The sequence below is a fragment of the Papilio machaon genome, chromosome 9 (assembly GCF_912999745.1).
Source record: "Papilio machaon chromosome 9, ilPapMach1.1, whole genome shotgun sequence".
In the NCBI taxonomy this organism is placed as follows: domain Eukaryota; kingdom Metazoa; phylum Arthropoda; class Insecta; order Lepidoptera; family Papilionidae; genus Papilio; species Papilio machaon.
In genome coordinates this window covers 8,315,341-8,335,471 of record NC_059994.1, presented here as the reverse complement: position 1 = coordinate 8,335,471, position 20,131 = coordinate 8,315,341, and the positions used below count along the sequence as shown (strand labels likewise).

The 20,131-nt window shown below is 31.0% G+C and overlaps 1 protein-coding gene across 1 annotated transcript in view; it reads right to left on the bottom strand.

Annotated features, from left to right (window-relative positions):
• The window catches only part of LOC106719412 (scavenger receptor class B member 1), a 29,529-nt gene extending 12,207 nt beyond the window's left edge, over positions 1–17,322 (bottom strand). Inside the window, exons 1-3 of the mRNA XM_045679186.1 lie at positions 17,215–17,322; positions 3,354–3,458; positions 2,377–2,468 (exon numbers count right to left, since the gene is read on the bottom strand). Coding sequence (XP_045535142.1) covers positions 2,377–2,468; positions 3,354–3,447 — 186 coding nt within the window. The 5' untranslated portion in view covers positions 3,448–3,458; positions 17,215–17,322. The remainder of the gene's footprint in view (positions 1–2,376; positions 2,469–3,353; positions 3,459–17,214) is intronic.
• Between the last annotated feature and the right edge of the window lie 2,809 nt (positions 17,323–20,131).

The window sequence follows — 20,131 nt, the reverse complement described above, 5'->3', positions numbered from 1 at the left end:
TCTAAATTAATTCAACATAATATATTAAAATGTAATGTAGAGTTTATGTAACTTATATGTCGTTATGCCAATCTAAAAGGCATAAAAGCGAATGTTATCAATTGTTTTAAAGCAATTATAAATAACTAAGAAGACAACTTCGAAAACATTGAATATGTTTGAACATGAGAATGTAATATTGATTTTGCTAATAACGCTGGTACTAATTATAAGTGGTTAAACAAATATAATTTCTTGTTTGTCTACATTACGAAGGTTATTGGTTAAAAAAAATGAAAACTCTGTGAATATAATATATATCTCTCTGTAAACTATGTAAACAACAAAATGAACAAAAAATTAAGTTACATCGTTTAGTTTGGTATTTCTCGAAAATTTTAGAACCTTAGAAAACATTCATTACTATATGTCAATTTAGCTTTACCAAAAAATACGTTTTTATTTTGGTTTTGTATAGAGAAGCGAGAAGCGACGTGACTCGACATAGGACGGATAATTATTACGCTTTTAGTAGTTTTTCCCAGACATAAGTATATCTTGACAAGAATTTTTTTAAACGTACAGTAGTACCTGGATAATCGCTGAAGTCTAAGAGACCGCGACGTATTTCTCACTTATAGAGGTTTCTCTCTAACCCCAAGTTCTCGCTTATGGAGGTCATCTGTCGGGACCGAACTAAAACTCTCGCTTACAGAGCTTTCTCGCTTATCCTGTTTCGACTATATATAAGTTCTGATTACTTAATTTAATAGCCAATATATGTATATAAATAATGACTTAATGACATAACAGAAGAGTAGCTATTCATGTACACGCAAATGTTGCTGAATTAATGAACCATTAGAACAGTGAGATAACATTAAAATTAACATAAATGTAAGAATATTTTTGTAATTTTTTTTAAAATACTTACTTACTATACTAAATTAAATGTTACCTATGACGTACGAACAAGATAATAAATTATGTTAATTGTTATTATAAGAAGTTACATTATCAATATGACCTTTTTAAATTAGCTTCTTATTCGGTTTTTAAAAAAATCATCGTGAAATTCCGTAGTCGAAATATTATATTATTAACTTTTAAAGCACATTATTTTTAAGAGAGGAATCACAAATTGTCTTTAAACAATTTTTTCGACGGTGGAAACTCGGATGTTTTCTAACATGTGTCAATAGAATAGACATCAACGCGTTTAAGTTGTAGATTTGTCGATATGATTTATGTAACTAAAATAAAAAGAGTAAAATAAACTGTAGTCGTTCATTGTATTACCCTGCCTTTTTAGGGCTCAAACGGGGTCATGTGAGATTTCTACTCACTAAAACCCCCTCGGTACCCATCCTCAAGTGCGATTACGTGGGACCCGTATCTCTAATGGAACGCACCAGGAGGGCGCTACTGAGCTATCATAAAATACTTTGCCTTGTGCCCATCGATTCAGATATTCTTGTCGGAATATATATTTAAATAAATAAATGCTTTATTCTCAATGTCAAACATGTTAATTTTTATACAATTGTCTAATGTTTGATTGTTCAAATAATAAATATAATTAAATGAAATATTAAGCGCGAGTCTAAATAACTGGTTTGTTAATAATCCGAATGGTATAGCTCAGTGATTCTCAACCACTGTGCCGCGGCACTTTTGTGTGCCGCCAAATTTCAAAAGTGTGCCGCCAAATTGTGTCTGTATTTCTTCGCATAAAAGAACAATGATAGAAAAATAGTTGAAAAAAAAATAGCGTCTAGAAATGTCATATAGATACAATTAATTTTATACAGTTGATAAACTATTTATGCAGTGTGTTGTAGTAAGTAAATAATTTTTATCTTTTCCTTTGTGTGCCGCCAAATTTTTAAATCGTTAAATATGTGCCGTAACAAAAAAAAGGTTGAGAATCACTGGTATAGCTTTTTTATTAACATGTATTCCGAGTAATAGACCTTAGTAATGCTGTTAAAATAATTATTTATCCATGTTTAATATAGTATAACATTATCCAGTTATGACTTTTTAAATGCTCTGCTGTAAATAAATTAAATTACTCATTATTGATTTATGGAAAATAAAATTTCCGCATGACAATTACATCGATTTTAATAACTTATTTACAAGATGGAAATAATTAACTTATTTAATTCCGAGTTATTTACCACAAAGATATAAAGTTCTATGACTTTTCAATACTTTATTTGAAGAGTTTTACGTCATAAATACCAATAACGCACTTTGGTGGTCTGGACTGTTATGGTACGGTCCTAGAAAATCATTTTCTCTAAACGATAATTAATAGTAGCAGTTTATTGAAATAAAACTATTAAATTTAGTCTAAAATTTTTAAATTATAATAAATTTATCAATACTCACCCAATTTGTAAAAACCTTAACAGGATCGATGATAACGGAAATGAGTGCTAGTATTGCCAGAAGTGTACCGTACATTACTTTGAACACAGACTCTGCAACAAAACGTACACTGAAATATTTTCTAGCAAAGAGTTGTGCTTGATGAGGACACTCGAAGCTTTTAACTCGTCTTATAATTTGTAAAATATAATTAAAAATCTATTATATTTCATATACCTTTTAATGTATAGATTAATATAAGGTTTTGATTATATATTGGTTTTATAATTTTCTAACAGATGGCGTTAGAAGTACGTAAAACTCTGCTGAAGAAAATCTTCTGGTTTTTTTTGTGTAAAAGAGAATATTTCCGATCGATAACACATTTAAAAATAAATTTAAATTATAGTCTTAAAGCCCAAATCTTAGAAATAAAAGTTTCTTAGGAACACACTTAATAATAGTCCCACAATAATATCAACATTATGGGATAGTAAAGGGCTCTCTTCTGATATATTTTGATATTGATATTCTTGGCTGGATTCAGATATGTGATGGATTTTTTATATTGTGCATTAACTGTCGCCCGCGACTCCGTTCGCGCTGAATTAAAAAAAAAACAAATATATGTAGTAGCCTATGTGTTCTTACAGATTATGTTCTACATCTGTGACAAATTGTATCCAAGATTCATTCAGCCGTTGATACCTTCAAACAAACATCCATCCATCCATCCAACTAAACATTGTCATCTATCTATATATATATAAAAGAAAGTCGTGTTAGTTACACCACTTATAACTCAAGAACGGCTGAATCGATTTGACTGAAAATTGGTGGGCAGATAGCTTAGAACCAGGAATAGGACATAGGATAATTTTTACCCCGTTTTCTATTATTTTTTTTTTATTTCGCGCGGACGGAGTCGCGGGAAAAAGCTAGTTTATAATATTAGGAGTAGTTTATGATGGATTAGGTATTAAAGAAGTAATTCTTACGTTTCTTTTGAACGGTGAAGTTCTGTATCTTCATAATGGATATCCGGCCCTTGCTCGGCACCTGCTGTAACGTCTTTTTGGCTCCCACCACCATCTTGCATTTAACTGTAACAAGTTTTAAACATACCCATTTAACTTCTGTAACAATTCGGCAAAGTATGTAAGAAAACTAGTCTATACCAAACACCGTGCCTGTGACACGAGAGTTGAGCATTATAAAGTGTCACTTTTTATTATTACATTTATCATACAAGTATGTATGAAACATATAACCCTGTAAGTTAACTACTGATCTTTATGTATTTTAAATGACATATCGTTTGTTTCCGAGACTAAATAACTAATAAAACATATCACTATCGCCTCATTATCTTTTACAAAACAGATTTATAATATTAGTAAGATTATTTAACATTGAATAAATCATGACGCAAAGGCAATCGATTACAAATTACATAATAATGAATAAATTATAAATTGAAATACATTAATATCTTTATAAAAATGCTAGGTAAATATAAAATAAATCTTCTAACGTGCAACGAATAAACTAAAAAAAAAAAAAAAAAAATTCAGTCGAATTGATAACCTCCTTCTTTTTGAAGTCGGCTAAAAAGTGAATAAGCCGTGAGTTATCATTCGAGGACATCTACGTTTCTAGTCGTAATCTTACTAATATTATAAATACGACAGTTTATATGGATGGATGAATGGATGTTTGTTAGAAAGTATATCCGTAACGGCTAAACCGATCTTGATGAAATTTGGCACAGATGTAGAACAAACTCTGGAAAAACACGTGGCTACTTATTAAGTTTTTTTTTAATTCCGTGCGGACGAAGTCTTGATTGACAGCTAGTACTATATATTCCTATCTCCTTCCTTCTTGTAAATTAAATAAAGATGATAATTATGTATATAAGAGTGTAAGCACAGTAAATAAGTTAAAGTTGTGATCAAAACAATACGTTTGGCAAAACAAATGACAGACGTGACGCAAATGCTGTCATCAAATATCGCTTTGCGATTCCTTTAATTGCCTTCACATTATAAAGCAATTGCTGTTAAACTACTTGAAATAACAGGCTTAAATACTTAATATATTTATGCTAATTGCTTTTGACGGCAAATTATTCAAGTTAGTCTAAACTAATTTACTATATACAGGGTGATAAAAAATCATTGCTATAACTTGAAAATCTAAATGAACAGGGTGAATGTCATTACGGGTGTGATATCTGTCTCTCTAACTCTCTTTTTAATAAATAGAGATAACGTCATGTATTAGAAGTATTTTGGATCACACTATATCATGTGTATGTAAACAAAGGCTAAGTTTTAATAACCTCGCTTGATCTTTGAGTGCAGTCTCAGTTAACAATTACTCGTTGTTCACAGAACAATAATTGTTACTAATGCATAACCATTGAATAGTTATATAATATGAGTTACAAATAGAAGAAAAAGTTTAATTATAGTTAACTATATGTTTTTACAACGCACTGGGGTATTAGTTTTTTAGTCATTTGACTGGGAATTCGCGCGTGTAAACGTTAACGATGCTTGCCTTTATCACCAATTGCCCTGCAATTTTGCTGGTGTTTTTTTTTCTTGCTAGATTTTTTTTGTTATTAGATTCGCATTAATATTTTCGATATTATAACATAACAAAAAAGTATACTAATTGAAAATGTGCAAACTTTTTTCATTCAGCTCATTCACAGTTAGGCCAATTTCAGTGCCGACTAGTTTCAGACCTGCCCGGACTTTTTCAAGCTTATACAAATCCGATACATGATTATATGTGGCTTGATCCATTTTTTATTTTATTTTATTGTGATTGAGATTCCTCATTTAAAACGTTTCTTCCTCGGTCCACTTAATATAGGCAACGTATGACACAAAAGTACAAGTTATTGGATATGTCTTTGGGTATCGTTTGCCATTTTATACAACAAAAACAATATAACTATCGCCCATAACCTAGAGCGATATATTTGCCATTTTATGTTATAAAAATTAGCATACATCTATACATATTTATAAACTTGGAGGGTCTGTATGTAATATCGAAAAAAACATTCACATGATGTATTTTTTAAATGTTTGTCTATCTGTATGTCTGCAAGGCCGCGTTTATTCTCGTACGGAACTTTAACGGGAAGGTAACTGATGCATGCGGGCATATTATAGGCTACGTATTTCTTCGCTGACAAAGTCGCAGACCTCTGCTAGTATAGTTATATATATATATATATATATATATATATATATATATATATATATATATATATATAATTTCATATATCAACATTTAAAATCTCATGAAACTGACTCTAACGACAGATTTACGTTTGCAAAAATAATTGATATTCACCACGTTACATCTCATGTTAAAGCAAGATTCGTTACGAGTACAATCGCTTTACTTCGTGTATTTAAAGCAATACATATTTCCGTTGTTTTTGCTTCGTCTCAATACGCGTTTGTAACCATTACGTTCCGACTTGGTGGAAAAAAATTGTCAAATTTGAAAGTAATTACCTTTTTATCTATCTTTAATATTATTATATAAAACGATTCTCGCTTTAATATTAAATAAAAAATACGAAGTGTAGTCCATTGTTTTACTGACATGTCGCAGTCAGCCCGCAGTCTCTATTGTTTTATTCGCTCTACAAAAATTATCTTACAATTTAACTAAATGCCGAATTTTAAATATTATATTTATACAACAAATCTGTGTAGACTATAAATACGTCAGTGTTTGTTTGCTTGTACAGCTTTTAGGTAACATACTAAAATACTGTTGTTGTAGACTCGAATGATAACAATGTAAAACTATATCCAAGGCCTTTTTATAAAAATTATATTATACATATTTGTTGCAATCAGAAGAAATCGAAATAGAACACGAGCTGCGTTCGAAGAGACTTTTTTATATTTATTACTAACTCATTATTTTAATTATAAATCTTTTTCATTTGTTTTTGATGTCGAGGAGGCATCCAATAGTTTTTTTATTTTTTTATTTAAAATATTAGCATATTATTTGAAATGTATAAATATTTCTGGTAATCATTTTAACAAAGCTCTAGGTTTGTTGAGATATGGGCTATTTCCGTCCAAGTGTGATGTGGGGGGGGGGCTTCAAGAGTAGAGTGAATAGGCATCTAAAAAACTAGCACGTACCATCTTTAGACCACATCATCACATCATCGGGTGGGATCGTGGTCAAGCGCTAACTTTTTCAATATAAAAAAAAATAGTTGATAAAATTTCAATGACGGATTTGAACCCACGACCTCGTGATTAATGTCTATGTCTATAACCATTAGTTTACGTTGACGGGCGGACGCGGTTGCGAAATATCAATCGTATCATGTAATATACGTAGTGTCCTCATAGGATTCGAACCTGCAGTCTAAGTAATGCAACCGCGCCTATTCCCGCTCCCGCGCGCTTTACAAACACTAAAGCTATTGATGCATCTAATTCTCTTCAGTAACTTCACACAGGTGTATTTTTTATGCGAATTAAAATCAAATAAAATGATTAAGACATAATTCAATTTGTCGGATACATCTGAGTGATGTACCACACAATAGATTTATCGATTATCGATAGTTGCAAAAAATCAATCTCAGTTTTTATATTCAGTAGATTAACCAAAAAAAATTTGACAACTTTTATTTCAATTGAATTCTAATTTGTGATATAATGAAGTATTTATATTATAAAGGACATGAGCTTGTTAAAGTCTGTAATTACATTTACCACTTATGTTAAAGTATTTTTTTTTTCGCCTTTATTAAATCTAACAATAGGATTCTACACGTAATACTGGTTACGTATTAAGATAGAAAAAAAACTTATTAGTATTAAAGTATCAAAGACTTTGATGGTTCCATACGATGCGAACTTCATTACTTGTGTTAACATTTACGTCAAAGGCGATAGTTTATAAATATATAATCTATACAAAACCAGTCACTAATTATCAAAACAGTCAAGTAATAAAATATATAATTTATATTCAAAAAATGTTTAACTTCATATAAAAAATGTAATTTACGGCCATGTCACATCACTATTCTATTATTTATTAATGCAAATCAATTCGTAAGCTTTTTGCGCATCATATTTATGAATAACATTTTGTAGAAATTTAATTAAAAACGGAAGGAAATAAAAATATCATTAAATTTTGTGTGTATTGAAAATATTTCACGTTGAATTCAAGATGGAGTTGGCTAAATTTATTTATTTATTTATTTATTTATTTGGTTTATCAACAAAAGTACATGTGTTCATACATCACTTTTAGACACTATTACAACAGGTTTCAGGCAACATGTAATTTCACTTACAGATAAACACAACTTGTATAATGTATCTGAAGGGGCAGGAGGGCCTTCATCAGAAATTATATTGTGCGAGTATAAAAGCGGGTATGTCGGCAGGTGGGCGTGAACAGATTACGAGTCCTTGTTGCAATCGCAGTTGTTTAATAAGGGTTAAGTAACCAAAAATACACAGTGGAATGAACACTGTAGTGTCTAACCAACGCGACATCAACTTAATTAAGCGGTAGATTTAATTTGTTAATTAGATGCTAAGCGATTCGTCGCAAGCGTGGTGCGCGGGCGCCGTCTCGAACAACACTGTTCAATGGCCGCCCTCACAACCATCGACAGTGACGCTTCGCTTGGCTGAAAAAGTCAACCAGTCATTTGACTTTGGCGGATACGCCGACACGGCCGGACTGACATTCGACCGTCCTCGGGCGATTCTCTGAAACAATGAACTGCAGTTGTACCTATTCCGTTCGGCATCCTGACGGACGACTCATTACAATCATCACAATGCGCTATGATACTTAAGACTGAAGGCGAGCGTCTCGCAACAATTAAGTCGGATGACACCGCCTTGTCACTAAACAGCATGTAGGTTAACTGTTCACAATCGGTACTATTGGACAGGTCAACCCTTTGGTGGATGTGACCCGGACGACAATATTCGTCTTAACACAATCTGCAAGGCATCCTGAACAAGTCGACCAACTTAAAGGGCTCTAACTCGGACGACAATAATCGTCTTACCACAATCCGCAAGGCATCCAGAACAAGTCGACCAACTTAAAGGGCTCTAACTCGGACGACAATAATCGTCTTACCACAATCCGCAAGGCATCCAGAACAAGTCGACCAACTTAAAGGGCTCTAACTCGGACGACAATAATCGTCTTACCACAATCTGCAAGGCATCCAGAACAAGTTATCCAACATAAATGGCTCTGACTCGGACGACAATTTTCGTCTTACCACAACCAAAACATCTCTTATCTGAACTAGAACTTTGCGGTTCATTCTTAATTGTCATGAATGGTTTACGATTATCAGGTTTAACATTAAATTAGGTTTAGTATAGTTGGCTAAGAACGAAACTACACGACGGCGGCGCTGCGAAGAACGGTTACGAGCACGATCACGACCTCGCGTTCTATCACTACCTAATCTCGGATAATGTTTTCGACTATGCACCGAAGATCGTTCACTAATCACTATCACTATCACTAGACGTAGACGTATTCCTATTACGACCGGCACAACGCCTCCTCATGCGAGACTCGTTTGTTCGCAGAGGTGGAGTACCTTTCGACCTGTTACGTGATCTAAACCGGTTACGCATCCCGAGCAAATTTTAATTAAAAACGCAAGAGATTTGATTAACGGCCGTTTGTTCTTTTTCACCCTCTTATGAAGTAATTTGGAAAGCAGATAGTGGGCTGAAAGGCCTATCCCACTTCTGATGAAGGGGCAGGAGGGCCTTCATCAGAAATTATATTGTGCGAGTATAAAAGCGGGTATGTCGGCAGGTGGGCGTGAACAGATTACGAGTCCTTGTTGCAATCGCAGTTGTTTAATAAGGGTTAAGTAACCAAAAATACACAGTGGAATGAACACTGTAGTGTCTAACCAACGCGACATCAACTTAATTAAGCGGTAGATTTAATTTGTTAATTAGATGCTAAGCGATTCGTCGCAAGCGTGGTGCGCGGGCGCCGTCTCGAACAACACTGTTCAATGGCCGCCCTCACAACCATCGACAGTGACGCTTCGCTTGGCTGAAAAAGTCAACCAGTCATTTGACTTTGGCGGATACGCCGACATATCGGTGCAATAAACAATCAAATAATAAAACAAAAGACTATCTATGTAAGCAAAGCAATTAAACAAACAATATTAGAGAAATGATCAAAGTTAATTTAAATCAAGTAGTTATTTTTAAATGAAACCACAATTAAAAACGCGTATAACATAATTTAGAAAAAGAAAACAAAACAAAATAAAATAAAATGTTAGGTGTCTGCAACTTTATGAGAATTCAATACGCCGACGATTTTTGATTTAAACTTTGGTAGACTATCGTGGAATATATCGATGGAGCTATCTTTGCTAATAAAATATTTCTGTGTAATCTGCTCAACCTCGGGATTAGAGAATGGTGGCCCAAATTTGATTTATATGTTCTGTGAATGAGGATGGACTTTGCGTGACGTGGTAAGCGAGTTGGGACATCAAAGGAAAAACGACTAAGCAGATCTGAAATTAATCTAAATATCCGTAGATTAAATCCGTGTATTATGTAGATAAAAAATAGATTATTAATTGCAAAAAAAAAGAGTCAAATATTTACAATACTAGCTGTCGCCCGAGACTCCGTCCTAGCGAAATTAAAAAATAATAATAAGTAGTCTATGTGTTCTTCCAGACTATGTTCTACATCTGTGCCAAATTTCATCAAGATCCGTTGAGCTGTTTCGGAGATATCTTCAAACAAACATCCATCTAAGCATTCGCATTTTTAATATTAGTAAGATTTCTGTTTTTTATACTTGGGACTCTTTTATAATAAAAGTAATGTAACAGATTTAATGGACTTTACATTAAATTGCAAATTCATTATAAAAAAATTAAAATAAAAAATCCGATATGTATTCTTTTTTCAAAGAAATCGTTGGAAAAATCCACGTCATTACGACAGTTACTCATTTTCATATATATTTAAGTAATAAAAATGCCATTTAAAGATATAGACAAATAAAAAATAAACCGGAAGGAACTAAATCAAAACAACGATCCTAAACACGTTTGACTATTAATCGAAAAGGTCATAAATAAATTTAAAATCAATGCCGCAGATAAGTTTCGAAACTTTCCTTGTTTATAACACAACATGTATTCTATGTCACAAAATGCCTTGAACTCGTCAGAGAAATAAATTGTAAGGAAAATCTAACGTATTGGTTCTGCGCACAAATCATTACAATGGTTTGCTTACACTTCCGTATGTTAAACACAAATTAAATATTTATAAATCTTTTTTATTCATTATTTAATATATTTTATATTTCAATAGAATATTTATGAAGTACTAGTTTTTGCTCTCGACTCCGTCCGCGCGGAATTTTAAAAAACTTTATGAGTGGCCTATGTGTACTTACAGACTATCTACATCTGTGTCAAATTTCATCAAGATCCATTGAGCTGTTTCGGAGATATCTTCAAACAAACGTCCATCCATTTATAATAAGTTAAGGGTTAAAAGAAGGCTTGAATGGGATTTTTTAAAATTTATAAATATAGTTTCTTTATATTTAAATATGTAGAATAACAGTAATTTTAATTTAATTTCTTTTTTTTTCTGGACTGAAACTATATTTGTTATATTTTATATAATTTTTAGTAATTAATTTTGGTCTCTTTGAAATATTTAAAAATAAAATTATGTAACACAATTTAACTTTAAAAAAATACTAAATATGTACTGAACCGCATGGAACTAATACATTTCGTGCAAACAATATGTTTGTATACCATTTAACACAGACGTTTACGAGAACATCATCCTTGGGGCTTCTGTGAATCAGAGCGATTTGGGGAAAATGTAAAATAACGTTCAATTTTGCGAATCCACAAAAAGGTTGAATGGAAAATAAGTACTTAGTTTTTAAACTTCGGATGTCTTTAGGTAAAATCCTACACCATCATTTACCCTATGATACTTTAAACTATCTAAACACCAGATAAATAACGTAAAAGTTCAGTATTTTTTTTATTAATTCAAAGGCAATATGTTTATAGTAATATTCAACATGGACGGTTACAAGGGTAGAGAGAGAGTGAAGAGAGTTGGGATGGATTGTGTGAAAAAGGATATGCGCAAAAAGGAAGTAAATTCAGAAATTACAGCTGATAGAGATGCATTGAAGAGTACAAACTGTGCCGACACTGATACGGAACAATGTATAAAATATATTGTACAAGTTTGTATAACGTAAATACATTTTATTTTCTAGGACAAATTCGGTAACTTCGGAACTGTATCACAAATGTATGCAAATGAAAACGGACCTTCCTTTTACTGACTGTAGTGACATTGTCTCGGATCGAGGCTCTCGAGTTTTACATAACTGTTAAGTTAATCGAAATTTAGACTGCATTGATTGTGGTACAAGTTTAAACAGCTAGCGGAAAATAATAATAATAAATGATAACCTGTTGTAATTTGTAACTATAACAAAATTTCTTCACATTCGACTCCTCGCGGAATTAAAAAAAAACAACATAATAATTAGCCTATGTTATTAATTAGTAGCCTATGTGTTCTTCTAGACTATGTTCTTCATCTGTACCAAATTTCATCATCATCCATTGAGCAGTTCCAGAGATACTTTCTAACATACATCCTTCCATCCATCCATCCATCTTAATTTTCGCATTTATAATATTAAGTAAGATTACACGAAAGTAGTAACAATTAACTGAAACAAAGTTTTCCAAGGTACAAGTAGAAAGTTTCCATGGTAGACTTGGAGTACAAGGGAGGGGTTTAAAAAATTAAATTTCACAAGTTGAATAAACAATATATTAACTGTTTTCAAACGTGAATACAAAAATGATTGTAAAATTATTTAATTAGAGTATAATTTGAGGTTACACTCGCTATATCAAGGTTTATTTCACCATAACAACTTTCAATTAGAACAGACGAGAAGTTAAGTGCAGTTCTTTCACACGCAAAGTTCTAGAAACTTTAGTATTAGTTAAATAACAATTATCTTTTCTTATAAACGTAATGTAAATATAACATCCTTAATACAAAGAGATAGGTTTGATTAACTTGTTTTATAAATTAATACGCAATATGACTTAATTATGGCATTTAGTTTTTATCCAAATGGAATCTAATATATAAAATTCTCGTGTCGCGGTGTTTGTGGTTAAACTCCTCCGAAACGGCTTGACCGATTCTCATGAAATTTTGTGAGCATATTGAGTAGGTCTGAGAATCGGTCAACATCTATTTTTCATACCCCTATTAAGTTTTTTTTTAACTGCGCGCGGACGGAGTCGCAGGCGACAGCTAGTATATGTAAAAAGAGATTATATATTTCTTTATAATTATAATTTGTAAGAAGTGAACGAACTACAAATAACATTAGTAAAGGCATTAATTTAATTTGTCACGCCACAATATTAAATGTGCCAGGCAAATTTAGTTGACAAAAAGTTCGCTAATTACATAAAAAAAGAGTAATTTTGATTCTAGAAGTTCAAATTTACTTTAGTTACCAAGAAATGAATTATTCACAGTCTATAAATTTAAATACACACAACAAATTATTTTACAAATAGAGATGATAATATTTCCTATTATTAATATAAACTCTTACTAATAATATAAACTAGCTTTTACCCGCGATTCCGTCCGCGCGGAATAAAAAAAAATGCACACAAGATAAAAAAGTTCCTATGACCGTCTCCTAGTTCTAAGCTACCTCCCCATCAATTTTCAGCTAAATCAGTTCGACCGATCTTGAGTTATAAATAGTGTAACTAACACGACTTTCTTTTATATATATAGATGCAAATGTTTTTTTGGCATTGGTCACATTATCTGGAAAAACACAGGCTACTAATAAAGTTTTTTTGTTTATATCGCGCTGATGGAATCGCGGGCGACAACTAGTTATTAGATCAATCTTAAACTTTATTCATTAAAATGTAATTAACTATCGTAAACTATGGCACGTTTGATGTCGACATTTGATTACATTATATTTGATAATACACGTCTATCCAGAATACTAAAAAAGATAGCCTTTTTAATGCTATTAGATCAAGAAAGATAGCCGTTTTAACGCTATTTCGTCATCAGCTCACTATACGTCCCCACTGAGGGGCTCGGAGCCTACCCCAAGTTTGGGGTGACTAGGCCATAGTCAACCACGCTGGCCCATTGCGGGTTGGTTGACTTCACACATATCATTGAATTTCTTCTCAGATATGTGCAGGTTGCATCACGATGTTTTCCTTTACCGTAAGAACGTCGGATAAATGTACATATGTAAATCGAGAGTCGAAAAACACATTGGTACATGGCGGGATTCGAACCCAGGACCTGCAGATTGCAAGTCAAGTGCTTAACCCCTGAGCCACCGACGCTTTTAACGCTATTTATTAATCATTATTTGTGACATTTAATGATATTTAAATGTAATTAATATAAAAAATACAAATTAATTAATATTGAATTAAATAAAACAAAATAAAATATATTAATTGTTATTTTTAAATGAAAAAATTGTCCATTTTGCATAACGATGAAAAGATAAAAACAGATTAATAAAATAAAAAAAATAATTAATTTCAAAATGTTGTTTTTGTTTTGATATAAATATTGATAAAATACGCCAGAGGGGAAAAATATGCTCCGTATTAAGATTGGACCGCTTGATCCAGTCCGATTATGTCGGCCTTAAGCAAAGATATTATTACTCATTATGATTTTAAATAATTAACTGGTAAATTCTACGCTAATTTTACGGGGTTTTGTCGTTTTAAGATGTTACGACAACGATGACTAAACCTTCCTTCCATTAAATAACCTTGACCAACTCTAAATTATTATTTCGTTTAAATTAAACTTTTACACACACACATAAAACTTTTAACAAAACAATAACAGAATTATTGGAGTGTTTGTTGTACAAAAAAAGGTTTTTTTTTTCAAAAAATAAAGAGGAGGACCATATTTATGGTTTGTACTTATGAGTGTTTCCAGTGGAAATCCATGGTTAAATGTTCTAGACGAATGAGTGAGAATTAATACATTTGAACCTGGATAGTCATCGTCCGATCCCGACGGACGACCTCCAAAAGCGAGATATTCGGGTTGGAGAGAAACCTCTATATAGGTAAGTCCCTTAGACTCTCGCTTATCCAGTTTTAACTGTATTCCATTTAAAGTTATCATTTACTGGTATGTTTAAATGCAATAAATATTTAGTGTTCATAGCAGTATTATCTATATATACAAAAGAAAGTCGTGTTAGTTACACTATTTATAACTCAAGAACGGCTGAATCGATTTGACTGAAAATTGCTGGGCAGGTAGCTTAGAACCAGGAAACGGACATAGGATAATTTTTACCGCGTTTTCTATTTTTTTTTATTCCGCGCGGACGGAGTCGCGGGTAAAAGCTAGTATAATATAAAAATTAAAGGATTCTTTTTATTTTGATGATTTTTTACATTTTCAAATATTATTAATGCGTTTAGAATGTTTAAATTTAGAAGATTGTAAATGATAAATAACATTTATAACCCTATGTTTTGTATTCGTCGATTTATTAAATAAAAATAAGAAATAAAACGACAAAAGGATAAAATCAAGCTTGAGATAAGTAAGAGATATTTATTCGTTGATGTTATTTATATATTTAACATCTTAAAGCTTACAATATTACAGTTAAACGTCCTATATAATATAACAACATAGATTATAATATACATTTTAGATATATTTAAAAAAATCATTCATTCACTTTAAGGCTACTATAAGAGTTCTACAAGTTATGTTATTCAACTTTAAATGTAGAATACAGTATTAAATAAGGTTCAAAATCGTTTTCTTAAGATAGAAAACTTACTTGATTTATGTTTGCTAATAGCGTATCTAATATTGATAGTTGATTGTTTTATTCTCTGCATATTAAATGAAGTGTACAAAATTCAGTTAATCAAATAATAGACATGTCTACTGTTAATATCATTCGACGACAGTTTAAAGACTTTATTTCAGTACACGACGTACTCAGGATTAAAATAATTTAAACAGTTAAATATAAGTCATACACAAATATACCATTTTATCGATACTGTATACATTTTGTTACGAAATAACTGGTAATGATATGATATGAATTTTTATACCTTAATTCACAATTAATAATTTTAGCATTCTAAGATGTTGTTCATTGGTCGAAATTTATAATCAAATATGATTTATTTTTTATTTTTGATAAAAGAAAAGTTTTATACACTCATTCTGTAAATTAAATTTAATTGGTTTCAAATTCAGAAATCATCAGTTCGCGTATAATAATGATATTTCTAAATAAAATATGTTTTTGATGATAAAAAAGGTTAATTATTAAGTAATTAATTAATATATTTAAAATATTATTATAAAAGGTAATTTACCATATTAATATTATACTGAGAGATAAAACTTTTTTTTACTTTGAAATCTATATATTATTGTGGTATTTTTATTTACCAGATAAGATCAAAGTCAGAAAACAGCTAAAGTCGTGTAACTTTAAGTGACACTAAAATATTCAATTGTTTTTTTTTTTTTATCTTGATACCACCGTTTTATTGGAACGTGATTTGGCTGGAAGCCAAATACACTCTTGAGTCTATTTACGATTAATTCAGTCGAAGGACTTTACTGAGATACATCCCACTTAAGCTGAGATAAATAAAAAAAAAGTTAAGAGAGTGCACTTTGATATACATATCTATGAACTTTTAATATATATCGGTACATAAGCGTTTATATCTTTGATATATTATGTTATTTTCTAATCGACTGTATTCTAATAACTTAATACTATCAACTAGTTACATATTAAAGCACAAAAACAGATGTTATAAAACTTTTTTCACTACGGAACCCTTTTGGAAATATTTGACGGAACACTAAATCGTAGGTTTGATTAGTCTAGGCTCTAGAATTATTTGTAACTCTTTTCTAGCATTATGATCAGTGCCAATTTTTGTGAACCCCAAAGAAAGGCTTTGCGGAGCCAACAAAACTCCATAGAGCACACTTTGTATAAAGCCGCATTAAAGTTAAGTACATGATAATTTAAAAAAATTATTGGATATTGTAAAAATTTTACGATTAAAAATATTAATTTAGACACTAAAAAAACATATTTTAGTTACGTTTAAATTACGGTAAAAATTTTAAACTTTAAATGTAATGTACAAAAGTTTATAGACAGTGTTAAAATTATCAATTTTTCGTAATTACGTATTGTTGAAAAATCATATAATTTAGTTTATGAAAAAAAAAGATAATCGATAATACTTATTTAGTTTGTAAAACTAATCGTTTATAATTACAATACTGTTCAACAAAAATAACAGACCACCACCACCAGTATTGTACTGTTAAAATTTATGAATATTATCTAATATTAAATTAAATTGCATGTAAGTAAATTATAACAATTGAATTAAAGATGAATAAGAGTATTTAGTAATGAAGATTATTTTATGTTAAACCTAAATTAATGTTGAATTAAAATTTGTTGAAAAATAAGCACCATATAAAAATATTATATTGAATTAAAAAAATAATTAATTAATAATTTATTTTAATTTTGCGTAAAAATATTTTGATTAAATATTTTACCTTATAATTTAATAATTTATTTAATTATATTAGATTTCATTAATTCATTCAATATTGATTCAGTTTATACATTAAAAAATTAACGTACCTTAGTATCTCCCAGTTTTCAAAAATCACTACACAGTATATCGCACAATTTATCGTAAAACCACTTCGATTATAATTCGTCCGCGAGGTGCGCATTCGTTGCGCCTGCGCAGCATTAACTGAGATACGGCGGTGTGGGTTCGATATCCTATATAGGGCGCAGTCGCCTACGTCGATAAACACTTTTTTTTTCTAACTCCATTGACGTACTTTACAAACTTGAAATAAAAGTGTTAAATAAGTCGAAAGGTGAATATAGTACGACGAATTTATTTGGCCCGGTAAAAAAGGTGCTTCTATCGAAGTTAGTTCTGACAAAATACTAATAATATCAACTTATACACCGACAGTTATATTTGAACCGGTGGACATAAGCTTAACTAAATTATGACAGCTCTCTACCGCCCTCCTGTCAACGTTAAAAATTATCAGAAGGTTCCTTTCGTACTGTACCTGTCACATCATACATACTATGTAGTATAGATTTGTAGTATCTGTGGTTTTATATATTTTATGACAGAATTAACCGAGATTTTTACGATTAGATTACAGAGAGTTTTGCTATAGGAATAAAAAAATTACAGACTGCAAATACAACAAGGATTTTGTGGTACTTTTTTTAAATTGACAATGAGTTTAGTTTGAGTTTTGCCCAACGGGTCGAATAAGTACATCGGTCTATATGTGTCTATGGAAATAGTAACTATTATTAATTTTGATGATCATTTTTCCTTGATGAAAGAGATAATTTGGAAACTATTCACTATAAAAATTGAAATGCATATATTTTTATTATTCCTGTAATCTCGTTATTTTTTCCTTGTTTTTAAAAAAACTTTCTAGATCCGTCTGTTGTGCATTCCTAAAGCACTGGACAGATTCTGAAGGTATATCCTTAAAACGTAAAAAAAAAAAAATAGTTTCAGTTTTCATATATTAAAGTTCATACTTTAAATTATAAATGTGAAAATTTATATGAATGGATGGATGTTTGTTACGACGTATCTACAAAATGGATTAACGGATCTGGATGAAATTTGCACAGTTGTTGAACATATTATAGAAGAACACATACGCTACTTACGAAGTTTTTTTTTATTCCACGCGGACGGAGTCGCGGGTAAAAACTATCAATTGAAAATTTAAATAACAACATTACGCTCGTAATAAAAAGGTAGAGACAGCGGACCTACCTACATCTGATATTAACATCTAATATATAAAATTCTTGTGTCACAGTTTTCGTTCCCATACTCCTCCGAAACGGCTTGACCGATTCTCCTGAAATTTTGTGAGCATATTCAGTAGGTCTGAGAATCGGCCAACATCTATTTTTCATTTTTTTTTAACTGCGCACGGACGGAGTCGCGGGCGACAGCTAGTCAGAATATATTATCATCAGATCTAAAGACTATCAACAGACCCAAATAAAAATGGCAACTTCAATAAAACCGTATAATAAAACTCAGGCAAAGGATACAGAAAAGTAAGTATTAAAAACAAAATTACTTACGTAAAAATTAACATTAATAATTGGATCCCAAGATACATAAGTATTTAAATAACATAATAAGCTAATAAGAAGCCATGATAGCATTTCCAACGATGGCAGATCAACCGATGAGACAGGCGTTAAGAACACATAACTCGCGTAAATGGTTACCTCCGTTAGTATCTTACAACAAGAAATAGATAATTGAAAACAAATAATATAAAAGAAAATCAAAAAAGAAAAACCATTAGTAGGTCAAGAAAGTATTGTTCTTAATTTAAATTAGTTTAATAGCGACACCTACCGTATGTGTTTGAAAATAAATTAATAGAAGAAATATATTCAACTGCTTGTAATATGAAAATCCGGTAAATTACGAATCAAATCAACCTACTCATAAAAAAGAGTCGATCGATTTAGACAGGAAGTCACAATGGAACGGACGAATAACTACATCAGCGTTAAAACTTATAAATTAATATATCATTTATTAAAACAAGGAGATAATGATAACGAATATATATTTTATAGAATACGGCAAACGAATAAAGACGGTCTTCTGTTGTTAAGTGATCTCACACGACCAAATCTATACTAATAAAGCAATCACGGCATACTTTTGAATAATTATTTTTGTTATAAAAAAAGACTATATTGATGACACGACACGCTTTAGGCTATTAAACTTAGTGGTGAATTCAAAAAATCATAGGAGAAAGGGACAAAAATTGCAAGCCAATAGCAGCACCATTCATGGTTGCCATGGTAACGGCAATTCTCATTCAATTACGAAGTCCTTTTGTTGTCATTTGTCATTTGTTTTACACAATGTAAACAATAAAAATAAGTTTTTCTGTGTAACAAAAATTTATGGCGTTTCATGTAATAAAAATTGATGAAGCCGAGAGGGATCAGCTAGTTTGGAATTACGTCGACTTCACTCGTGTCTTTTGTATGAATAAACAATGGACTTCTTGTACTCACTGTTGGAGATCAAATTAGGACTTATGTTTAAAGACAATATCACGACTGGGGGTAAACTTTAAGATATTAATAAATAAAAAAAATATTAAATTTCCACTTAAATTTATTAAAAGTCTTGCAAATAAAACAAAATTAAAATTAATTATACTAATTAATACAAAAGAAAAAACTTCTTTAAAAGGATGAAATGTAAATGGCGGAATGATATAACTAATTTCACATTTGTTTTATTAGCAAAAATAAGTGAAACGATACGTAAAAAAAAAGTTGGCTTTAAACAAAAATATTTTACCGGTAAAATTTGCCGTGATTTACAATGTCAAAAATCAATGCAATGTCAAAATTGTTTGGGAATAATCCCTGTTCTAGATTTTGTTCTACATCTGTGCCATTAAAATCCGTTGAGCCGTTCTAGAGATACCTTCAAATAAACATCCATCCA